This window comes from Schistocerca americana, chromosome 10, assembly GCF_021461395.2.
Source record: "Schistocerca americana isolate TAMUIC-IGC-003095 chromosome 10, iqSchAmer2.1, whole genome shotgun sequence".
NCBI lineage: Eukaryota > Metazoa > Arthropoda > Insecta > Orthoptera > Acrididae > Schistocerca > Schistocerca americana.
The window spans coordinates 147,303,044-147,329,685 of NC_060128.1; the positions used below are offsets into that span (position 1 = coordinate 147,303,044).

Consider the following 26,642-nt stretch of genomic DNA (forward strand, 5'->3'; position numbering starts at 1 on the left):
ACAGAACCATGGAACGGTTCCATTCAAAAGTAATCGCCATGCGTGTTAATACATTTATCTACATCTACATACATACTCCGCAATCCACCATACGGTGCGTGGCGGAGGGTACCTCGTAACACAACTAGCATCTTCTCTCCCTGTTCCACTCCCAAACAGAACGAGGGAAAAATGGGTGCCTATATGCCTGTAGGAGCCCTAATCTCTCTTATCTTTGTGGTCTTTCCGCAAAGTTGGCGACAGTAAAATTGTACTGCAGTCAGCCTCAAATGCTGGTTCTCTAAATTTCCTCAGTAGAGATTCATGAAAACAACGCCTCCTTTCCTCCAGAGACTCCCACCTGAGTTCCTGAAGCATTTCCGTAACACTCACACAAATCTAGCAGCCCGCCTCTGAATGGCTTCTATGTCCTCCCACAATCCGACCTGATAGGGATCCCAAACGCTCGAGCAGTACTCAAGAATAGGTCGCCCCAGCGTTCTATAAGCGGTCTCCTTTACAGATGAACCACATCTTCCCAAAATTCTACCAATGAACCGAAGACGACTATCCGCCTTCCCCACAACTGCCATTACATGCTTGTCCCACTTCATATCGCCCTGCAGTGTTACGCCCAAATATTTAATCGACGTGACTGTGTCAAGCGCTACACTACTAATGGAGTATTCAAACATTACGGGATTCTTTTTCCTATCCATCTGCATTAATTTACATTTATCTATATTTAGAGTTAGCTGCCATTCTTTACACCAATCACAGATCCTGTCCAAGTCATCTTGTATCCTCCTACAGTCACTCAACGACGACACCTTCCCGTACACGACAGCATCAGCAAACAGCCACACATTGCTATCCACCCTATCCAAAAGATCATTTATGGAGATAGAAAACAACAGCGGACCTCACTGGGAGACGAGCTGAGCAATTCCTGTTTCGCAGAACGCGATGAGCCGCTGAGGGATCCACATCTACAAACACTCTGTCACTTCCTCGTCCAATCGAAACTGATGTCCACGCACGTCTTTCTTCACTTCGCCAAAGATGTGACAGCATTCCTAGGCGTTCTGGCTTTATGGCATGTCTCAGTTTTTGCAGAGAGTTTTCATAGTGCTGCGCATTGATTGTGGTTCCACGCTGAATGAACTCGACTGGTAGAGGGCCCCTGAAGTTGAAGAAGAAAACGAAGGCTACACTTCAGCGATTTGTTTGGAAAGTACTGTAACATTCTCCATACTGCCCGGATCCTTCACCGTGTGACTTTGACATCTTTGGTGACCTGAAGAAAGGGATGCGTGGAGATCGGTTTCAGTCGGACGAGGAAGTGACAGACTGGTTGCCATTGTGGATTACGTTCTCGAAACAGGAACTGATCGTCTTAAGGTGTGTGGAGATTACTTTTGAATGGAACCATTCCACAGTTCTCCTAGTGGATGTTGGGTTTTCATTTGATTGCGCCTCATAGTTCATTTAAGTAATACGAGGGGCGTTTTGTAAGTAATGCAATACTTTTTTCTCGGCAAATTTCGGTTGAAAAATGTGTTAGTTATAGAAAGACACTAGTATTTTTCAAAAATGCTTCCATCTTGTTAAAGCTACACACAAGATAATGAAATTTGCTGAATTTACGTGGAAATAAATGCCACAGCGTAGTTTTTTTTGGGGGGGGGGGCGGGGAAACGGGAGGTGGGGGAGGGAGTTTAGATGTTCCGCCAGGGGAACAGCATCACGTCGGTGTGGCTCTGTACACCATACCTTACGTTTTTCCCTCTCTTTCTTTTTTTTCCTTTATTGGATTTCGATTCCCCCCGAAGGGGGCGGGCTGGCAGCAGCTTAGTACGCTGCTCTTCAGCCTACAGAATTTTTAAAACGTAAGAAGATAAGAAACAATAGAAGCAGGCGATAAAGCGATGACTTAAATTGTAAAACGGCGGAATATTGTGGAAAGTTAAAACATAAAACTAAGGGTGGACGATGCTAATAAAATACACAGGAATCAGACAGCTAAAGTCGTAGACAGACAATTAAAAAACACAGCGACAGTCTGGTTTCTGTTCGCAAGAGATATAAAAATCACACCCAACAACAGTATGATGTCCGTTCACAACACTTCGGAAAAGACGCACAACACTTAACAAGCACTGGAAACACTGCACTAAAAAGTTGGCACGAAGATGACACACCACAGGGCAGATGGGGGAGGGGGGACCTGGAAAGATGAGGAAAAAAAAAAGGGGGGAGGAGAGGAAAAACGAAAGGGGTGGGGACCGACGGAGGGAGAGGACTCATAAGGGGGGGGGGGGGGGAGGGCAGACGCGAGAGGGAATGGGGAAAGGCAGAGGAGGGAAATGCAAAAGGACTTGGTGGAGAGAAGGCTGGCAGAGAGAGGGTAGGCAGGGAAAAAAAACAGGATGGAAGGGGGGAGAGGCAGCCCGGGAAAAGGGCTGAGGAATGGGGGGGAGGTGAGGATCAGAGTTGATAGGAGGGATAAATGGAGGGAGAGAGGGCATCATCCGAGAGGGGGAGTTGACAGAAGCGACCTTGGGAAAGGAGATGAAGGGTGTAGAGATGGAGGGTAGGGGGGGAAACAACAGTGAAGGCGTGGAAGTGGGCGCGGGAGTTGGGGAGGAGAGGAGCAACCAGGGTATGAGGGGGATCAAGGCGGCGGGAGGTGTAGAGTATGTGGATATGTTCAAGGATTTTTCCCTCTCCTTTTCCTTACTCTCTAATAACACACTTAAGGCAAGGCTTTTGCGAGTGCGTGTTCATCGCTGGGGGACGTGACAACAGATGATCTTGCCTGCTTGTTAGCCAGGGTTGAGTTGGAGGTACTGTGTCGTCCGAATGAGACGCAGCCAGTGCAAAAGCACTACAGGCATAAAGGTGTGAACTGGTGACAGCGTCGTAGACGCTCGTCACTTGCACGAGTTCCAGCAGTGCCGCAGGTGGTGCTGAGGATGAAGATATGGACTTCGCCTCGACCAATTGCCGGCTGAGTACAATCCGCCAGTGACCACACGACAACAGATGGAAGCCTGCGCGGAAGACAGAAGAGCAGCTTTTTATTTTTTTATTTTCTTTATTTTTTTACTTTATTGAGTTTCAATTCCCCCTAAAGGGGGCGGGCTGGCAGCCGCTTAGTATGCCGCTCTTCAGCCTACAGAATTTGTTGATAATAAATAATAAAAGTTGGCAATAAAATCGGTGACTTAAAGCTAAAATGGCGGAAAATTGTGGAACTTAAAAAGAGCAGCCCTCGCCCACTTGGTTGTGGATCATCGTCCAGAGCTGACTGAGACAGGGAATGTTGCATAGTGAACTCTTAGAAGTGAACAGACAGTTGTAATTGCATTTGATATGTAGTGCAAAGTTTACCTACAATTATTTGCACTTAACCATTGAGGGCCTTTTTGTGTTATACAGGGTGTCCCAAAAAGAATGGCCCAATTTTAACTTGTAATAATAATGAGACAAATGTCACTAGGTAACTGAAACAGCGCTAAATGTAATCAGCATGGTCTAGAGTTTCAGAAAAAATCCGCTAGGTGTCGCTACGAGCGCTGACCTGGAGTGTGCAGCCAGTCTCGCGCAGTATGGCGTCCGCGCAACAGAAGGTGTATTGTGTTATTGAATTTAGTCGTACTCAGTCAGTGATGGCAGTTCAGCGGGCGTTTCATATTCGATTTCGTGCTAAACCACCATCCCCAAGGAACATTCAACGGTGGTATAAACAGTTTGAAGAAACAGGGTGCCTCTGTAAAGGCAAAAGTCCTGGCCGGCCATGCATTGCTGAACAAACAGTTGAACAAATCCGACGAGCATTTGAGCAGAGCCCCCGCAAGTCTACGCGTCTTGCTTGTGGAGAACTTAAGTTACCGCGCATGATATTGTGGCGTGTGTTACGATGTCGTTTAGTCCTCCAACCATACACATTACAACTGGTACAAGCTGTTTGAGATACTGACAAAGTGAAGTGAGTGGACTTTATCAATGCTATTCTAGAGGACATGGAAGATGACACTTTTATGTCACGTTTGATATTCAGCAATGAGACAACTTTCCATATTAGTGGTAAGGTTCACTGTCATAATGTGCGTATATGGGGGCTCGAAAATCCTCACAAAACAATTGAACACGAACGTGATTCACCAAAAGTGAATGTTTTTTCTGCTGTTTCACAAAGCATGTTTTATGGACCCTACTTTTTTGAGGAAGAAACCGTAACAGGACAATAATATCTTGCAATGCTACGGAACTGGTTATTTCCACAACTTGACTCTGACAATTTCATCTGTCAGCAAGATGGAGCACTACCGCACCGACACAACAACGTGTGCAGTTTCCTCAATGCCAACGTGTCTCAACGTAGGATAGGGTGTACGGGACTGCGAGACCAGGCTTTACACTCTTGGCCTCCTAGGTCCCCTGACTTAACACCATGTGATTTCTTCCTGTGAGGATATGTTAAACAATATGTTTACGTTTCTCCCTTACCTCTTGACATTAATGAACTAAAAACCAGAATATCAGCTGCTGTAGCTTCAGTGACAGAAGACACCTTACGCTCAGTTTGAGATGAATTCGGCTATTGGCTGGATGTCGTCCATGCATCCCATGAAAAACATATTGAACATTTATGATGGATTTTCATAAACTTCTATCTTTTCTGAGTATTTTAGTATGCAATTTGTTGCTGTTAAGCCCTTCTTCCTAATAAATAATTCCATTTAAAATCGGTTCATTATTTTTGGGACACCCTGTATTACAAGCAGTGTTGTAGACTCATGTTTCAACAAGTCACAAAGATAAGTAAACCTTTTTAACTCATTTGTAAGACTTCTTTATTAATTTGTTGGAGTGTTGTAGAACTTTCATTCTCCTATCCTGTTACCTGACCCTGGGGCGTAGCTGTGTAATAGTGGCAGGGAGAAACTGTCTTAACAGTGTACTGCACCAGAAGCCGTTTTACGAACTCACAAACTCGGCCTCCACAGCAGTAGCGACGAGGCTTTTACAAAACTGGTGACGAGGGTTGATGAAGCAAGGTGTGTGGGATTTCCAGTCCATACTGCCGCCGTTCTTCTGGAGGATTTTTCAAGTCTAACTGATGGTCTGTCGCAGCGCGCGTGGGGGCGTTAACGTGGGTGTTATCTTTCAGAGGGTGCCGCGCCTCCGCTGAAGCAGAGGCGGAGCGTGGGCGGGCGGAAGCCGGCGAGGAGGAGAGGAGGCGCCTCAAGGACCAGGTGGCAGCGCTCAAGGACGTGGCAGCCGTGGGTCGACAGCTGCTGCAGCTGCGCGAGGAGCAGGTGGGTGCAGCTGGCGGCGGCTCGCAGCTCAGCCAGCAGGTGTTGAGGTCCAACTGTCCGACAAAGAGAAGTTAAGCACCGAGAAGGAGAGGTGAAAGGAGGGTATGTCATGTTATTTTAGTAATCACAAATTCGAGTCAGGTATACGAAAGACTTGGCACTATGATCCCACTTATCAGTAGGATGTTCATCCAGATGGGGAGGGTATCATAAAGCTGTCGTTTTCCCTCATGAGGCTACTGGCCAACAACCGCTACACCTGGACCTCGAGATCTTGAGTATTAGCACTGCGATGCAGCTGACAACCATGTTGTCCTACACATGATATGCAGGGTCGTCCATTTATCGTGACCAGGCCAAATATCTCACGAAATAAGCGTCAAACGAAAAAACTACAAAGGACGAAACTTGTCTAGCTAGGGGGAAGCCAGATGGAGCTATGGTTGGATCGATAGGTCGCACTACCATATGTCAAACGGAATCAACTGCTTTTCCTTAAATAGGAACCCCAATTATTGCACATGAGGTAACACATGAGGATGCAGGATGTGCATAACTTACCATTGTGTGGTGACCTGGACTTGTACCTGATGACTCCCCACAGAATGACGCAGGAGTAACACCGCAGTGCCTCTCCAAAACATTGAAGGAATGGGACTTCTCTCTAGATTGCTGCCGTACTCGCTGATGAGCGTCACCTTGGGTAGTGCAGAAGAGTGATTCATCACTGAACGCAGTGCTCACCAGCAGCCTGTGCTTCCTGCTCGCAACACTACTCCAAACACAATCGTTTGTGTTGCGATGTTACCAGCAGGTTACACATGGAATGGTAAAACCTTAGTCTGTCTGCTGCTAGTTTCTGATTGACGGTGCCTGGTTGACATAGAGGTTTGGAGGGAGTCCACTAGTGCTTCTAAGATGCCAGGTGCAGATCTGAACAGGTCACAATGTGGTTGGTGCACAGACAGTGATCCTACCTTGTGGTCATCAGATGCAGTCCACCTGAACCTTGACAGCGAGTGTAGTTGCCCTCATATTCCAATGATATCCAACGTCGGGCTCCACAAATCTGAATATTGCACAATTTGACCAGCCGGCCAAATGGATATCCACCAATGGGCCCTTTCAAACTCAGTCAGTTGCTGATAATGCTGTTTTGCACTAGTGCACGGCATTTCCCTGTCCTTTATGGTGATCACTCGAGATCTGATGCTGTTCATATCCCTGTACAGGCTGAGTTAAAAAGGATTTCAGAAATTTGGAATGGTATAGAAATTTATTGACATAACTTGCAATCGGTATAGATTATTTTGTAGCAAACAAAGGAGCGCAGTGTAGTGCATAGTTTAAATGTTTGCTCCCTTCGGTTTCTGTTCTCTTTTCCTTGTTTCCCTTCCTTTTTAGTGTGTTCCTTCTCCTCTTGTTTTGCCTCTGTATGTGAGGATTTGCGTCAGGTCTGTATCTTTTAGCAGTTCTCCTTGTTCGCTGTCCGTCATAGTCCCTTCACTGCATGTGTTCCTGTTTTTATGCGTTTGGACGCTGATGACCCTGCTGTTTAGCGCCCGTAAACCTGAAACACAAACAAACAAACGAACAAATGTTTGCTATCACTAGAATGGAGCGTACTCACTGTGTATTTTGATTTCGTGAAAATAACTCTGGCGCAGATTTCGTACCTGATATGCTAAGGAATCTCGAAGCAGGCCTACAATTTACTAAACGTCAAATGTGCGTAAATTTCTAAGGGACCAAACTGCTGAGGTCATCGGCCTATAGACTTACACATTACTTAAATTCACACAACCATGCCTGAGGGAGGACTCGAACCTCTGGCGGGAGGGGCCGCGCAGTCCGTGACATGACGCCTCAAACCATACGGCTACAGTTTGCTCTTGGCACAATAACTTTCTTGACATTAGCTGTTCATTGCGACATGATAAATTAGCAGGTCGCGAAGGGCCAATCACATGGCCACCTCGCTCACCAGACTTGACACCACTGGATTTGTTTCCCTGGGGTTTCATTGAAGACCATGTTCATGTTCCTCTCATACCAAACAATTTGCCGACCTGACAAATCGAATCTACACTGTCGCTGCACAAGTTACGCCCGATTGCTGCAACAAGTGTGGGAAGAAATTGATTACTGGTGGGATGTTTGCCGCATCACAAATGGTAGTCACATAGAACCAAAATAATCCTTGATATGTGAACTTGAGGTTGTTTGCTGCAAAATGACACACCTACCAACTTTGCTAAGTTATCTCAATAACATTCTTCACCATTCTAAAGTTGTAAAGGCCTTTTCCATTCACCCTGTATACCCTACCGTGCCTGGTAATAATGTTAAACATGAACAACATTAACGCATCCTAGTGTGCATTCTACTGTCACAGACAATCGCAACTCTAATCATTTAAATACACTGATGAGTCAAAACATTATGACCACCTGCTTAATAGCTTGCTTGTGCGTTTTTGGAACGAAATATAGTACATCAGTGATTCTGGGTATCTGGGATCTGACAGTGTGTTGTTCAGTTTGGGGAGGTATGTGGTATTAGATGTCTACTCGCATGTCATGTAATTCGCGTAAATAATGGACCACTGCATATGCAGTGATGGGGCCCAGTAGTGACCCAGATGGATTGTGTATGATCTACATCAGGTGAATTTGGTCGCCGAGACATCAACGTGAGCTCACTATAATAATCCTCAAAACACTGTAGCATGGTTCTAGCTCCGAGACATGGAGAAGTATACTGCTTCAAGATGACATCGCCATCGTGAAAGACATGTAGCATGAAGGGATGCGGGTGATCCACACCTGTGTCTTTGATTACTACTACAGGTCCCTTGCAAGCGCAGGAGGATGTCTCCCCTAGCGTAATACTGCTCCTGCCAGCCTGTATCCGTGGTGCGCTGCACGTTTAGAGCTGCCGTTCACCTCCATGACGGCGTTTCTGGAGATGACCATCAACCTAGTGTAGGAAAAATGTGATTCATCTGAAGAGCCGACACGTTTCGATTTATCCCCGGTCGACTCCCGATGCTCCCGTGCCCACTGCAAGCGTAATTGACAATGTTATTGGGTCAACATGTGAACATGTGTGGGTGGTCTGCTGCAGAGTTCCACATTCAACAATTTATGAAGAATGGTGTGCTCCTAAACACTTGTGCGTGCACCAGCGTTGTGCTCTTTCAACATAGATGCACAGATCACCGTCTGTCCTACTTTACAGAGCACACAAGCCTCCGAACCCCACGTTCTGTGAAGAGTCGTGGACGTCCAACCATTTAGTGCCTAGTGGTAGTTTCACTGTACTTCTACCTCTTTCTGTAGATGCTCGAGACAGTAGCATGTGAACATTCGACGAACTTCCCCGTTTTAGGGATACTCGTTCGCAGGTTCTCTGCAATATTAATCTGCCCTTTGTCACTTATCTCAATGGATTTCCCCATTTGCAGCCCATATCTTCGCTAGGGTGTTTCCCCATCCGTGTCTTCTCTGCTTACATGCTTTTGCTACCGCGTCACGTGCTCGCTATGCTATCCAATGCTGCAATGGGCAGGGGTCATAATGTTATGGTTTATCATTGTATACTGCCAACGATGTGTACATGTTTGCAGTTACATTGACATCTGGCCATGCCTTCTGCACGCTTCACTGTTTTGTAAGGCAGTGTATGATGGTGGATTATTTACATATATTCTACTGTAGTTGTCAGTCCAAGGATTGGTTTACAACAGCTATAATGGCAGCTTGTCTCCATTCTGTGCGTCTTTCAGCTTTTCTCTTCATTTCTTTATAGGTGTTACATCCCACATCTTCCACGATTTGATCCATGTATCTCAGTCGTGGTCTTCCTCTTGGTCTTTTTCCCTCGACATAGCCCTCTATGATTGTGTTCAGGGGTCCTTTATGTCTTAATAGATGGCCTGTAAATTGCACTCTTCTTTTAACAATGAAACTCCAGAAGCTTCTCCTCTCACCTGCTCTTTCCAGAACCACTTCGTTTGTGACCTTGTCGATACATTTTATTTTGAGCATGCGTCTATAGCACCACATTTCAAAAGAATTTAGCTTCTGGTCTTCCTCTGTCCCGAGAGTCCATGTTTCACACCCATAGCATGCCACACTCCACACACATGATTTCAAAAATCTTTTCCTGATTTCAAGGCTGATGCTCTTAGATGTTAATATGTTTTTCTTCTTGTTAAAAGCAGCTTTTCCTTGAGCTATTCTACTTCTCACTTCTGCCTTGCTCCTTCCATCCCTGGTAATATTACTGCCCAGATAAGTAAATTTATCAACTTGTTCAAGCAGTTCATTGCCTACATGAACTTGGACTTTCACTTGATCTTTTTTTTTTGCATGCCATTACTTTTGTTTTTGCTTTATTAATTCTCATATTATATTCTTCCCTCATAACTTTATCCATTCTATTCAGTAGGACTACAAGATCTTCTCCACTTTCAGCTAGGACAGCTAAATCATCGGCAGATCTTATGATACCTATTCGTTGGCCATGAATTACTACACCCGTCTGTGAATTTTCCCTTACGTTTTTCAGCGCCTCTTCAATGTAGGTTGAAGATAACAGGGGCTAGTGCGCAACCTTGTCGGACACCTTTCCGTATCTGCACCCCTTTTTGTTTTGTCCATACACAGATAACTGCTGTCTCGTTTTTGTACAGGTTCCATATCATTTTTCTATCTTTATAGTCTATTCCTACTTTTTTGAGTACTTCAAACATCCCATTTAACATTATCAAAGGCTTTCTCTACATCTACGAAAGCTATGTATGTTGTCAGGTTCGTATGTAGTCGTTTCTCTATTATCTGTTTTAGAGCAAATATTGCTTTTCTGGTTCCTCTATCTTTCCGGAATCCAAACTGGTCTTCGGGGAGTGTAGCTTCGACTTTTTGTTCTGTGCCTTTTAAGATAATTGAGGTTACTATTTTAGAGGCGTGAGTAACTAGGCTGAGCGTCCTATAATTTTCACAGCTTGTAGCATTGCCTTCTTTGGAATGGGGATCATAATGTTTTTCTCAAAGTCTGTAGGAATTTTACCCTGCTCGTACATGTTGAAAACAAAATTATGCAACTCCTGATTCAGTTTTGCTCCTCCAGACTTCAGAAGTTCGGCTGGGATATTGTCTATACCAGGCGATTTGTTGTTTTTCAGTTTTTCAGAGCTAGTTCAAACTCTTCCTTTAATATAGGTTCACCTATGTTGTGTGGATCTACTTCTGTTTCTTCTTCCATGATGTTTTCAGACAGTTCTGGTTCGTTGTACAGTTTTCCTATATACTGTTTCCATCTTCTTGCAACTTCATCATCGTCATCCAACATATTGCCATTTTCATCCATCACAGCCCTGCACTTGAATGAGATTTCCACTCTGCATCGGAGTGTGCGCTAGTATGAAACTTCCTGGCAGATTAAAACTGTGTGCCGGACCGAGACTCGAACTTGGGACCTTTGCCTTTCGCGGGCAAGTGCTCTACCAACTGCGCTACCCAAGTACGGTTCACGCCCCGTCCTCACAGCTTTACTTCTGCCAGTACCTCGTCTCCTACCTTCCAAACTTTACAGAAGGTCTCCTGCGAACCTTGCAGAACTAGCACTCCTGAAAGAAAGGATATTGCGGAGACATGGCTTAGCCACAGCCTAGGGGATGTTTCCAGAATGAGATTTTCACTCTGCAGCGGAGTGTGTGCTGATATGAAACTTCCTGACAGATTAAAACTGTGTGCCGAATCAAGACTCGAACTAAGGACCTTTGCATTTCATGGGCAAGTGGTTCGCAGGAGAACTTCTGTAAAGTTTGGAAGGTAGGAGACGAGGTACTGGCAGAATTAAAGCTGTGAGGGCAGGGCGTGAGTCGTGCTTCGGTAGCTCAGTTGGTAGAGCACTTGCCCGTGAAAGGCAAAGGTTCTTAGTTCGAGTCTCGATCCGGCACACAGTTTTAATCCGCCAGGAAGTTTCATATCAGCACACACTCCGCTGCAGAGTGAATGCAGAGTGAAAATCTCACCTTGGAAACATCCCCCAGGCTGTAACTAAGCCATGTCTCTGCAATATCCTTTCTTTCAGGAGTGCTAGTTCTGCAAGGTTCGCAGGAGAGGTTCTGTAAAGTTTGGAAGGTAGGAGACGAGGTACTGGCAGAAGTAAAGCTGTGAGGACGGGGCGTGATTCGTGCCTGGGCAGCTCAGTTGGTAGAGCACTTGCCCACGAAAGGCAAAGATCCCGAGTTCGAGTCTCGGTCTGACACACAGTTTTAATCTGCCAGGAAGTTTCAGCCCTACACTTGTTTCTTCTGTCTCCAAAGAACATATAACAAGAACAATATGTTGTGGTCTGGACTGTGCGTTTTCTTGTGCAGGTGGAGCGGCTCGAGGCGCGCTTGCGCGCTTCGGAGGCGGTGGCAGCGGCGACGGCGGCTGCCCCCGAGGCCGGGTCTGTGGAGGCGAGGCTGCCCGCCGCCGTGGAGGCGGTCGTGGGCGACCTGCGCGCCGAGTACGGCCGCCAGCTGCGCGCCATGGCCGCGCTGCGCCAGCTGTACGTCGAGCGCGCAGCTGCCGCAGCTGCAGAGGCGGAGGCCCGCGAGGGGCGGCTGCGCGTCGAGGAGCAGGCGCGCAGGGACGCCGACGCCAGGTGCCTCAAGCTGCAGGTGGGGAACACCCTCCCTGACACCCTCGCCGTGCCTGCAACCCCTGAAACCTTTGTCTACAGTCTAACGTCTCCCTACAAACGAGCTCACAGGGCAAAACATTAGTCGCCCATCAGAAGAGCACACTGGTTGTTTTGGACTGCTGTAGGCAATGTTGAAATGGAGGAGCATTAAGAGGCAGACTGACTTGTGGTTTGCTGATCGGCTAAAGAGTAGTACGGATGGGCCGATTCTGGGACAGCCTGCATTGTTGCCAGATTCCCCCTTCCCCATGATGCCTTTGATGATATACCGGGTGATCAAAAAGTGAGTATAATTTTGAAAACTTAATAAACCACGGAATAATGTAGATAGAGAGGTAAAAACTGACACACATGCTTGGAATGACATGGGGTTTTATTAGAACCAAAAAGAAAAACAAAGTTCAAAAAATGTCCAACAGATGGTGCTGGACAGCAAAACATCAGTGACTGCACATGGAAATCATGTATAAAAGGAGCTGTAATGAGAGAGAAAATCAGATGCACCAGCAGTCGCAGCATGTTGACGTTACCTGAAAAGACGCTTTTAGTGAAGCTGTATTATCAAAATGGGGAATGTGCTAGTTCAGCACTACAATCCTATCGCCATTGGAAGGCGATTCGAACGGGTAAAGGTCCATTGACAAATGCAGCCGTGGCGAGAATGATTTCGAAGTTCCAAGCCACGGGTTGTTTAGACGATAGACCCCGTAGTGCCCGACTAAGCACAAGGCGTAATGTTGCTGAGACAGTTCAGGAAGAAATGGAGACGGTAGCGGGTTCATCTATGCACGGGGAAGTCAGCGCTGGTGCAGTCGCACGTCGCACTGGCAATCCATACACTACTGTTTGGTTGGCACTTAGGCATACCCTCCGATGCTATCCATACAAAATCCATCTGCATCGTGAACTCTTACCTGGCGATTTACTGTGGCGGAGGGCATTTGCGATGTGGGCGTTTCAAAAGATGGCGGAAGATGACGATTGGTTGAGTAACGTGTTGTGGATCGACAAAGCTCATTTCACGCTCTGAGGGTCTGTCAATGCCCACAACTGCAGAATTTGGGCTATCGAAAATCCTGTAACTGTCCTGGAAACTCCAGTGTACAACAAGAAAGTCATGGTATGGGTTGGATTTACCACATCTACCGTTATCGGGCCGTTTTTCTTCGAAGAAATGCGTGATTCTGGTTTTGTAACTGCTACTGTGATGGGTGAGAGTTGTACCGATATGTTACAGAATCGCATCATCCCCAGCCTGGCTGATAAACACCTGCTGGAATGTACGATGTTTATGCAGGATGGCGCTCCACCCCATATTGCTAGACGCGTGAAAGATCTCTTGTGTGCATCATTTGGTGATGATCGTTTGCTCAGCCGCCACTTTCATCATGCTTGGCCTCCCAGGTTCCCAGACCTCAGTCTGTGCGATTATTGGCTTTGGGGTTACCTGAAGTCGCAAGTGTATCGTCATCGACCGATGTCTCTAGGGATGCTGAAAGACAACATCCGACACCAATTCCTCACCATAACTTCGGACATGCTTTACAGTTCTGCTCACGACATTATTCCTCGACTACAGATATTGTTGAGGAATGATGGTGGACATATTGAGCATTTCCTGTAAAGAACATTATCTTTGCTTTGTCTTACTTTGTTATGCTAATTATTGCTATTCTGATCAGATCAAGCACCATCTGTTGGACATTTTGTGAACTTTGGTATTTTTTTTTTTTATTCTTATAAAACCTCATGTCATTCCAAGCATGTGTGTCAATTTGTACCTCACTATCTACATTATTACGTGATTTATTCAGGTTTGAAATTTATACTGACTTTTTGATCACCCAGTACATTGTTCCCAGATCCCTCCCCTTCCCCTACCCCTCTTCATAACAATGCCAGGAACAGGGGATCACTGTAGAGACAGAGAATCTGAAATTGGAAACTGCAGCATTCGACATCACGGAGGACCCAAAGAAACGAATTCCAGGCTTGTAAGGCAGCATGCACCTACAGCTAGTAAGGGCCTACAAAATAGACTTCTTACAAAACTCTCGTGCATTTCCTCTTTGAATATTTCTCAAGCATGTGGAACTAACAGAAGACGCCAACCTATCCTTAAAACTGGCTTGTCAACATCTACATCTACATCTACATTTATACTCCGCAAGCCACCCAACAGTGTGTGGCGGAGGGCACTTTATGTGCCATTGTCATTACCTCCCTTTCCTGTTCCAGTCACATATGGTTCACGGGAAGAACGACTGCTGGGAAGCCTCCATGCGAGCTCTAATCTCTCTTATTTTACATTCTTGATCTCCTCGGGAGGTATAAGTAGGGGGAAACAATATATTCGATACCTCATCCGGAAACGCATCCTCTCGAAACCTGGACAGCAACCTACACTGCGATTCAGAGCGCCTCTTTCGCAGAGTCTGCCTCTTGAATTTGCTAAACATCTCCGTAACGCTATCACGCTTACCAAATAACCCTGTGACGAAACGCGCCGCTCTTCTTTGGATCTTCTCTATCTCCTCTGTCAACCTGACCTGGTACGAATCCCACACTGATGAGCAATATTCAAGTATACTGTGAACGAGTGTTTTGTAAGCCACCTCCTTTGCTGATGGACTACATCAACTACATTTAACGTGGGCTCCTCACAACAGTGCAATTTCGCATTTTTCACGGTAACATACATTTCCAGAGGTGAAAGACCCGATAAATCATAGCATCAATATGAGACTGACTCCCAGACCTCTAGAACAGTAGTCCAACATTCACTTAATGAGTCGCCAGATTCCATAGATACCAGAGGTCAAACACGTACATACACTTGAATCTGTTTCTTTATATAAAACGCATGTAAAGGCCATTCAAAACGATCAAACAATTTCTCAGGCTTCACGTGTTTATCAAATTATTTGGCAGTGTGCTGCTTTGTTTGACATGATTTGTCAAACATAATATGCAGATTTCAATAAAGCCTGATCTGTCAAACAGGTTAGGCTGTTCATGCATGCATTTGTCAAACAACAACCAGTGGCTTGCCAGACTATGATCTGTAACTCTGATGCATCTCGAAACTGGAGCGGATTTTTAAGATTTAATGCATGTATCCTGTACTGCACCTCGTGCATTGTCCACTAATGTAAAAGTACTTCGTGACATGATACTCACAGCATGGCAGTTGTTTCAAAAGTAAGATTAAATTTGACAAAATTGTTCTATACGAAAATCGAATACAGCCCATTACACTTGTAGCGTGAAATTCAAAAATCCGAGATGGCGATGGCGATGGAAGATGGCTGTGAGGATACTAGGAACAAAGTTTCATACGAAAGCACCCAGAAGTTCACCAGTGTGACCTGATTGATTTCAACATTTTGTACAGCCACTGACCCACAGATACGTGCGAGCTGCTACATCAAATCGTTCAATGGGCTTGTTAAAAGTAAGGAGAGATCGCCCAAATGCTCTGAGAAGTTACGAAACGCGTCACATGGAGTTTGAAATGTGACAAGAACGTTCACTCAAAAATAACTTCCGAACTAAGTTAATTAAAATTTCCAAACGTTCATAAAAAGGTTTAATACCGTAGTCGTTTCACAAACTCCTTAAAGGATCTGACGTAATGTAAGATTTTCTTATTTTAACAAAAAATTATGTGGCGCTGTTGTCAGAATTGCCGAGGCTGTAATACGAGGGGCGTTTGAGAAGTCCGAGACATGGCACCACCGGCGCGTATCGAAGTCATGTTTAGTTAGTAGCGGCTTTGGAAAGAACGCACAGCAAGTTTCAGCCACATTGGTCTATTTCTTTGTGTTTGGCATTCGTGTGAATCAGGGAAGTCGAGGGATTGTTAAAAAAATGAGGGAAAAAGAATTTCGTGTGGTGATTAAACATTACTTTATGGAACGCAAAACGTCTCAGGAGACTAAAGAGAAGCTTGATAAACATTACGGTGACTCTGCATCTTCGATTAAAACAGTTTATAAGTGGTTTCAAAATTTTCGAGCCGCGCGGGATTAGCTGAGCGGTCTGGGGCGCTGCAGTCATGGACTGTGCGGCTGATCGCGCCGGAGGTTCGAGTCCTCCCTCGGGCATGGGTGTGTGTGTTTGTCCTTAGGATAATTTAGGTTAGGTAGTGTGTAAGCTTACGGACTGATGACTTTAGCAGTTCAGTCCCATAAGATTTCACACAAACACAAAATTTTCGGAGTGGCCATATGGGCACAAGTGATGCTGAACGTTCTGGACGCCCTGTGGAGGTTACGACTCCAAAAATCATTGATAAAATCCATGATATGGTGATGGATGACAGAAGAGTTAAGGTGCGTGAGATTGATAGTGCTGTGGAAGTCTCAAATGAACGGGTACATAATATTTTGCATAAACATTTGTACATGAGAAAGCTATCTGCAAGATGGGTTCTGCGACTACTCACGCTTGGCCAAAAACGGAATCGTGTGATGTGCTGCGAGTATGGTTTGCAGCAGTCCAGGACGAATCCGCAGGACTTTAGACGTCGTTTCGTCACTGTGGATGAAACATGGATACATTACTGTACTCCTGAGACTAAACAACAATCTAAACAATGGGTTACCAAGGGAGAATCTGCACCAAAAAAGGCGAAGACCAATCCTTCGGCCGGAAAGGTTATGGCGACTGTCTTTTGGGATTCGCAATGGATAATCCTCATTGACTATCTGGAAAAGGGTAAAACTATTACAGGTGCATATTATTCATCGTTACTGGACCGTTTGAAAACCAAGCTGCAAGAAAAACGCCGGCGATTGGACCGCAAAATAGTCCTTTCCCATCACGACAATGCACCAGCACACACCTCAGCAGTTGTGGTCGCAAAATTAATGGAAATGGGATTCCAACTCGTTTCACATCCCCCCTCTTCTCTAGATTTGGCTCCCCAATTCGAATAAATGGCTGGCGGGACAAAGATTTTATTCAAACGAGGAGGTGATTGCAGCAACTAAGAGCTATTTTGCAGACTCGGAAATTTCTATTGCTCGGAAGCGATCAACAAATTAGAGCTGCGCTAGACGAAGTGTGTAAGTCTAAAAGGAGACTATCTCAAAAAATAAAGAATGTTTACCCCCAAACACGTAAGTAGTTTTTATTTTTGCACGGATTTTTCAAACGCCCCTCCTAGCATCACAGCTTTGTACAAAATAGGAAAATCGTGCCTGTACCTCAGATGTAGGTACTATTGATATGCTGGAATTACATTACAGGGGAAGGCTGAAGGTGTGTTAGGGACGTCACTGGACTACTTTAATCCTTGCAGGTGTAGTTATCGTGTCGTTATGGCTGTGTAGTGGGAAGCGTCTGTGCCTCGTAAGTAGGAGACCTGGGTTCAAGTCCTGGCTGTTGCTAAAATTTTAATTCATTCAGCTTTGCTTATTGAATATAAAGTTGAGACTCGTATATCTCCAGCAAAATGTAACTCTGCCAGGTCAATATAACCAACATGTACCATTGTTGAGTACTGCACTAGCTTGGACATTAAGTTTAAATTAAAAGATGACCACTGTTTCTTGAGTATCAAAAACGTCTAATTATCGGAAGTTGATATGTTGGTGAGGCGTGTAGTTGCGAGGTTCCTGTTATATAGAAACAGTGATTAACACTCTGCGTTCCTCTGAGTGCGAAGTCTAGCTCGAAACGGAGACTAGGGCGAGATAGGCCCCTCAGAGGGCGCAGGCACAGAGGGAGCGCATACACTGACCAAAACAAAATGAAAAAAAGGTGGTTTAAGAATTATCCGTGAGAGGTACGTGATTTCTCCTACCTCTCGTGCTCCGATCTTCTGCCTGCGAAAAGAAGCCATTCGGTTGGCACACTATTGTAAACGTATTCTGTTGTCAAAGCATCAGTTCGTGCAAGTAGAATCTTAGCGAAGTGACTACTACCTAACAGACGTCACGTGGGTTATGTGTCAACAACGCATTGAGGAGATGACTGACCGTCCTCGCCTTAATTATTAATGGGCAGTATCTGTTATTTCGTACATTAAGGCGAGAATGGCTAATGATCTTTCAGTGCAGATGCACACCAGTCTCGAACTCTTACGGGAATCGGCGAAATGCCGCGGGTAATGAGAATAATGGGAATGGGGACACTACATTAGTAGCTTGTGGATAAGTTGAGAACTTGAGTCTAACGGTAGGCGTCTTAGGATAGTCCGTGTCGTTGCCCTGATTGGTGTGTGTGGATGGCTCAGTGGTCAAAGCACCCACCTGTTAAGCGGGAGACCCGTGTTCGAATCCCGGCCTAGCCCAAATTTTCAACGCTCCCAATTGATTTAAACCAATGCTCACTCGCCGCCAGTGTCTGTAATTCCTTTGTGTCTTAATTCACAGAATAACCAAAGGGAAAGTTCACCATTTTCTAGCAGAAGTTTAGTCGACCTAGCAGTGGATAAAGACACGACAGAATCGGAAATGCATAAAGTGAGTCGCGATTAAGTACTGCCCCACCTGAATTTAGTTAGTGGAAGCAAACTTTTTTCACTCGTGAGAACACTATAACACTTACAACGTAGGACTGAAGGTTGCTGATGGGAACAACCGCACGAAAACAATCGATTGAGTCGGTTGCAGCTTGACGTATCGGTTGAATTGTTAATTCTTTCTTTTGAGGGAAATAAGTCTATGGGAACTACCGAACGGAAACAATGGACTCAGTCAGTTATGGTTTTACGTATCGGTTGTATTACTGTTCATTCATTTCTTTCGCTTGGAACCAGTTTGTAGGAGCAACTAAATGAAAACAGTCGGCACATACCGGTAGTGTTTTGCGTACTGAGTTACGCATTCTTTGACGTCAAGTGATAACATTCTTTAGTTTTATGTCGGTAGAAGTATTTATTTATTCATTCATTCAACTAAAGCCACTCTTCAATGGTTTAGTTGTCTGAGGGTAAGCAGTGTGTTGTACTTTCATTAGCTGAAATAAAACACGGTTCTAGGCGCTTCAGTCTGGAACCGCGCTGCTGCTACGGTCGCAGGTTCGAATCCTGCCTCGGGCGTGGATGTGTGTGATGTCCTTAGGTTAGTTAGGTTTAAATAGTTCTAAGTCTAGGGGACTGATGACCTCAGATGTTAAGTCCCATAGTGCTAAGAGCCATTTGAACCATTCTGAAGTAAAACAATATGTTAGGATCTGTGTAGTCCTTTTTCCATAATCTTTCCGGAGTTACACAGATCCTAAAGTATTACGATGGCGAAATTTCGACCCCCTAGTTTACCATTGTTATATATATACTGAATTTATGTTCCCCTTGAAGCCAACTTACGATTACATTACTGTAACTTACTACAGCCAATATCCGACATAAACGTTACACTGCAAAAACAGAAATAGGAGAAAGGTGTTCCTAATTTCGTCCCCCACAAAAACTCTGTCAAGCACAATTAATTTTTATGTTTCTTTTTTCGAACTCTGCCAGGCAGTTTCACTACTATGAATCACTCGAATCTCACGAATAAACAATCCTTTCCAGTTCTTTCAGACTTCCAAAGACGTGTACCGTATAATTCGTACTTTTGTGTAGATAAAGAGCATGTTTCGTGCTAACAAACTAAGCGTTTCGTGCAACGAATCCATTTCTCTCCGCCTGCGTTTCCCCATATCAAAAAAAGTAAACTAATCTTATAAACAGCAAATAAAATCAGTGTTTAATGTACGGAGGAAGAAGTGAAGAACATCCCCAGAGTTATTAATGTTGGCGAGTCAACAACAGTCTCAGTACGCTGTGAACTTCCTGCTGTAACATTCGTGTTGTGGGTGTAGCAGAACCAAGACTAGAAATCGTTGTAGAACGTTTGGAGAACCGCAAAACATGCGCTACCTGTGACCCCCGCCCCCCCCCCCCCCCCCAAAAAAAAAAAAAACTGAGAAAGGCAACTATATTTGTCATTGTTGCAAGAAGCCACTCTAATTTCATTTTCTCTAGAAAAATTTCCAGTGAGTGCAAAGGAGGAAAATTAAAAACCTGAAAAGTACCAATGTAATTTTCATTTTTTGAATGTTTTATGGGATTTTTTGTGTTTTTATTGTTAAATGTATAATAATAAAAAAATAAAACTAACGCAAAAAGGAAACTTTAGAGTGCAGGATATTTGAGTTTTTGTAGTTTTTTCATTATGTGTTCATTTGTGTAGTTTTTTGTTGAAATGTATTTTTTTCGTAAAAATAAACTTTAAAATTTGTTTTGATATATTTTCAAACAAATGTTCACTGAAATTGGTGAATGCAATTTTTGTGATACAAAAATGACCTGGGAAGTATGGAAGGTTTTAATAATGTAATTTAATTAGCTGAGTAAGCCAATTAAAAAAAGTTCTTGTCGCACGCTCGAAGTTCTCGCAGCGTCTTCTTGCGGTCACGGCCAGGGTAGCAGCCGCTGCGAGGAGGTAGCCAATCGCCGCTAGCTGTGCTGGGTTGCAGCGGTGACTACGCCACCTCCTCGAAGCGGCTGTACCCCTGGCCCTGGCGGGAGTAGGACGAGACTACACTGGCTCTACCGACCGAACTCGTTGAACAGAGAGAGAGGTGTGGGTGGCAATTATTAGAGGCTCAAGGTTGTTTTTTCATAAACGAACACATTTTACAGTTTAGAAGCATTTATTCACCAAATGAAAATGCATTATTAGCATGTCTTTTTTATTCTTGATGAGCAATTCAACATATCATGGCATTGTTCCTGTGAGTCTTAAGCGTGAATTTTTGACTGTTTCATCATCACGCCGTATTTGAATCAGTTCCTCGACGAGCTGCAACCTTGTTGCAATGTTGATCTTAGGGTTGACATCTGGACTATTTCCAGGCGTGGCAAAGTTTTTGCATTGTTTTTGGCCAAGAACTGCACAACGGACTTGGCTTTATGGCAAGCGTGCATGTCGGGAAACCATTCATTCCTTCACCTGAGGTGCCTCTTTTCCAGCACTTCCCTATAATTAGTTTGATTCATAGTGCCTTCGACAATGTAGAGTGATCCAGTAGTACCCTTTGCTGACATGACTCTCCACACCATAGCAGACGTGGAATGTTTTACAGTTTTACAGTTTGCGCGGTACAAAAACTCAGAAAACACAATTCTGCGGACATACTGGCTACTTTCTTCACATATGGAGAATATAGACTAGTCATAAAAGGAGATCTGAAAGGAATAAGAAAACAGTTTAATCATAAAAAGTCCATAATTGCTGATGTCATATCTTTGTATGAACAGACGAAAAACAAAAAGAAAATTTCTCCTTGTCTGTATTCAATATTTTGTTGAAAACAAATGTTCATCTTTCAAAAGAAATTTTCACACGCATATTCTGAATTGGTTTAAATAAAGTTTATTTACCTTGCTCCAGTGGCTCCAAACTGATTTCTAGTTTCATGAGCCCATTTAAATCTCTTTGCACTCATTGGCCGCGCGGGATTAGCCGAGCGGTCTGGTGCGCTGCAGTCATCGACTGTGTGGCTGGTCCCGGTGGAGGTTCGAGTCCTCCCTCGGGCATGGGTGTTTGGGTTTGTCCTTAGGATAATTTAGGTTCAGTAGTGTGTAAGCCTAGGGACTGATGACCTTAGCAGTAAGTCCCATAAGATTTCACACACATTTGAACATTTTTTTGCACTCATTGCCCGGGTAAGTTTTGATTTTTTGCGTGGACGACGACATGGAAGCCCTGCACTAATAAGCTTTCTGCAGACTGTCGAGCGACAAACACCAACTCCAAAGTTCTCCAGAGCCTTGTTCAAATCCTGACTGATAGCTCTGCTGTTGGTTTTCGCCATCTGGACAAATTTACGTTGAGTCCTAGGAGACAGTTTGCTCTTGCGTCCACAGTTCCCTCGATGTGCAGGACTGAAATTAAGACCATCTTTCGCTGCCTGGCAAATGCTGCTTACAGATTTTTTTGAAATTTGTAACCTGTTTCCCATTTCCCGCTGTGAATACTGTTTTTCTTCGAGTAACAGTTTTATAGTACTGGAAATCGGATATACTTTGACTGATTTTCAGATTCAAATGTGATTATCATGACTATTTTTTAACTGATGTGATGTTTAAGTTTCTCAATTTGGGGGCATGTATGAAAGGATTACACAGTGATCAGTATAACACATTTGACAAAATACAGAGGTAGTTATGGGGAAAATTGTTGGTGGTCAAAATTACCATCGGTTCAGGGTTACATTGACCGGCCTCTGTCTCCACCACAACTGTCAACTACATTTCCATCTGTGGTCAATATTTCAACCACAAACTATAACTTTGACCACCCAGAAATAAATACATTGGTCTAAATTTATATTAAGTGCTTTATTAAGCTTTATAAAAAGAGAAAACATAGTGAGGTACATAAATGAAACAGTGTGATCCATCATCAGAATTATGAAAATAATGAAAGTTATCAGGATGAAGTACTACACATATAGCCTCAAAATTAGTTCAGCATAATACCCTCAATGTCACCCAAATTAAAATATAGCTTTCCCAAATATAGCAAGTCTTGCACATTAGAAGGAAAACCCCACTCACTAACTGTCAAACCATAATGAACAAATGTTTCTTCTTATTCATTTGTAAATACACCCGTCTTCCACCTTTTGCAATACTGTATTTCTTTGATGTTGCATTCATTGAAATTGTGCCACTTTTAATTGTGTCTAATGCAATCTGCATTTCTTCTTCACTGTGTTATACTGTCTTGCACCAGGCACCTTTCTATGACTTCTCGGCATATTGTACCTGTGTAGGAGAACAACAGAAGCATAAGAACACAATGACAGGAGTGTATCTGTAAGCCTGGGGTAACCCTGAAACAGAGACGTCATGCACATGACCTCAGAAAAAGTAATATACTGGTCAATGTATACGTTTGGAAAAAAAAAATCATTGATCTGTTATGAGAATTAATAGAGCAACATACCTAATATAGTGTAATACACCGATGTATTTGTTTTCATGAGATATTGGAGAATTTTGCACAATTAACTTTAAACATACTTTTTCATAAACAACTTCAAGTCTCAACAGGTTCGCCAACTGCTGCATAAGAAAATCGGCACTACATGTGCGACATCTAGCGTATATTGATGGAACTTTTCCACCAAAAGACGCAACTGAGAGGCAGTAGAGAGATGTAAAACTATAGAACGAAAAACTAATCTAATCTAATCTAATCTTTCTAATCGTGCTTGAGTGGTCAAAGTAACCACGGCAGTCAAACTATACCCAGTTTACGATAGCAACTTTTCTTGGTGACAGATCACTTTTCGGATCTATAGCCAACAAATATCTGAAAATATTTTATTGTTTGATGATACATTAAAAATATAACGCATCTGAAGTATGTCCAAGGTGAATTAAACTGTCTCCAAAACAGTTGCAGTCATGCAATTTCTGCCTCAACAACAACTATGGACTGCTAAGCGAGTACCGACAAAATTGTTACTGGCGCAGCTCTGCCAATAGTAAAGGCAAATGTTGCCACATAGATGTAATTGCGTGAAAATACAAATATCACATGGCTGAATAACTCCAGAGGAGAGGAACTATAAAACATCAGACTTTTCGTTTTGAGTCTAATAATTTTCACATCTCTGTACAGCCCGATTGAAAGTACTTGGCAGTTGACATCTGTCACTTGCCGCTACAGTGTTGCCGCATCTGCGGGCGGCTACTGCTCAGTTTAAGGTGACACACAAACATTGCGTATCACTTCACAAGTGCTATTAATATGTAACGCGGAGCAATGTTGGAAGCAGTCGCTGCGAGATGTGACGAAAATGGCAGATCCTCTGTCGGCAGCTGATTTTAAGCAACTAATGACTGTGGCAGACGATGCGTTCCATAGCCCTGCATTTAAACTCATGCCCTAAGCTGACCACAACCTCGTGATGTGCAGTGTATCCGAGAAAACGGCGATCAACAATCTGTGGCAGAACTAAAATCATGATCGCCTTGTTCACAGCGTTTAGGCTAACTCCTACAATCAAACTCACGACAGAAAAAATTCATGATATGTTTCTTTGCGTAGACATGTTTGGCAGCAAAATTTCAGTTTTTGCGGTAAAAACAAACTGTAATTTCTCGCCGCCAATGGTTGCCTGAAACTATCCTCACACTGGCTACACGAGATGCCGCATTACCAAGCCGATACAAGCAGATTCCAAACGAAAAAAGGATGACAAGAAGAAAAATAGGGGCAAATAAAAAAGTCAACACGATGATGAAAACGACGCAGAAAAGTATTAGAAATAAAAAATACTATATTAATTAAGTTAAAAAATGATAGTTCAAGTATTTTGATTAGGCTCAGAAAAATTAAAATAGCTTCACATTTAATGAGGTTTGAACACTCGACCTTGAGAATGTCATCTTCACTCACTATCCACTGCACCATACCATTACTTACCTGAAATTCGATTGTATTTGTAACTCAAATGTTCCACTCGCAACAATTAACTGCCAGCCTTCATAATTTTGGCTTCATGCAATGTCACTGGAAGTTTATCTAATGTGAGCCAATATCTGTGTTTATAATAACTGTATCAATGAGACTGAATCGTGTCTTATGCAGAAGGATCCAGTGCGTATGAAACGAGTATATTTCTTAAGCATCGTTTACACGTGTCTGTGTGTTTTGTTTTTGGTGTAGTTATGATGAAATGCGAAATGAAAGGGCTGGGGAGCAAAACAATGCCGGTCAAGAAATTGGAAGCGAACTGACCAATTGGTGTAGCACTTTGGCAACAGGAAACAGTTCGGGCGTGACATCAAGTGCTTTGATTGGAGGAAACCAGCTAAGCGCACCATTTGTTAGCTGTCAAGTTAATTTAATTGGAGTATAGTAGCAAGAATCTTGAGGTTAGGTATGTACGATAGAGTGTAAACACACTGAAATATGAAGTGGGGAATGGAGGAAATTTTTTGTTTTTTGCATACCTGTGTTTGTGGGATTTCAGTGTTGCTGACCACAAAAAACAACCAGCGACATATTGCTGCACTTGAGACCTCCATACGTGATTTGAACATGGATGGGTTGACAAGTCTGAGTTATAGATCAAAATTCAGTCAATCAGGAGTGCACATACAAACGAATAAAAAAAAATACAAGCATGATTGTCTGCAGCTCATGGTGTCAGTCGGCTCTCAGCCGTGGCAGCGTGTGGACGGCCCCGTGCGCCGGCCAGTGCTCCGCTGCAGGCATTGTTTACTTCTGCGTCGTAGCTTTAAGGCTTGCGTCCGTCCACCGTGAACAACATGTCGAGCACTTACCACCGTGCGACCCTTAAAGTTTCCTTCCCAGCTGAACATGCGCGACCTCGTGCACGTGAAGTTGAATCGTTCATACGTGAAGAAGTTCGTTTAGATCCTAACCACGTTATCGGAATCCATTTTTCGATCACGAGTAGTGTCGTTCATATTAAAATGACAAACACCGAGGTGTGTGAAGATGTTATTCGCCGCCATGCCAATGGACTTAAGTTCAAATACTCTGATGGTCACGTCGGAGCTGTAACACTTGAACTCGCAGAGTACGGTCAACGCACGATTAGGGTGTTTGAACTACCTTTTGAAGTGCCGAAGGACGAAGTTGTCTCTGCGTTACAACCGTACGGTAACGTCATCGGTTACGTAGAGGAAAAATGGCAAACCTTCACGACCTACCATGTCCTTAATGGTGTGCGTCAGGTCAAAATTGAACTGAAAAAACATATACCATCATACCTGACCATTGGCGGGGTGCGAGCCATTGTCATGTACGATGGCCAACCCCGAACATGTGCGGGTTGTGGACAAGAAGGCCACGTCAGATCTGCCTGCATGCGACGCCGCCTGATCCAGACACTGGTCGGCGAGGAGGCGTCCCCAGCGGTGATCACTCAGATCCCTGTGACATATGCCAAAGTTGCCAAGGAAGGTAGCACCTCTACACAGAGTCTTCCTGCTCCGTTGACGTCGTCTGATCAGGTAGATGCAACCGCTCCTGAGATTCCTTCTGAGGTGCCACAGACGCCAGATCCTGACCTGCCGAATCATCGCAGCACTGTGACTGAAAATGCTACTGAGATGGACGTTGATCCGAGAGTGGTACCTACTTCTGCTTTCCTTCAGACTGGTGTGGAGTCAGACGAAAACCACCCGCATTCGGACTCTGAACAACCTGTTCGAAAACAAGGGTCGACACGAAAGAGAAAGAAACGTAGCCGTACACCCCCTGATGAATCCATTCTACGGATGGATACCAGGGATGCAGACCCGAAGATGGACGACAAACCGCTCTTTGATGGCCAAAAGTCTGATGCGAAAGACCCGCCACAGGCGACCACTGGCAACGAAAACCCCTCCTTACTGGTGCCATCGCCCCCACAGGTCGACGTTGAAGAGAGCCTACCCGATGAGACGAAAACTACGTCTCCTCTCCACACGGATGATGTGCACAGCCGATGCCCTACCGCAGTATCAGTCTCCTGGGCAGACGACGTGGGGATCGAAGGGACTGGGGTGGACGCTGCCGATGATGGGGCACCCCCATCGGTTGCGCCCGCGCCCGCAAACTCTCCACAATAGCAGCCTCTTCAGCGGACCGGCAAGATCGACGACCTCTCGCTCCTGAA

At 44.3% G+C, this 26,642-nt stretch overlaps 1 protein-coding gene across 2 annotated transcripts in view; it reads left to right on the plus strand.

Moving 5' to 3' along the window:
* The window catches only part of LOC124552408 (plectin-like), a 219,495-nt gene that overhangs the window by 126,999 nt on the left and 65,854 nt on the right, over positions 1-26,642 (plus strand). For both annotated transcript variants that reach the window (XM_047126671.1, XM_047126672.1), the window contains exons 9-10: positions 5,156-5,303; positions 11,692-11,979. In XM_047126671.1, the coding sequence (XP_046982627.1) occupies positions 5,156-5,303; positions 11,692-11,979 (436 nt within the window). The remainder of the gene's footprint in view (positions 1-5,155; positions 5,304-11,691; positions 11,980-26,642) is intronic.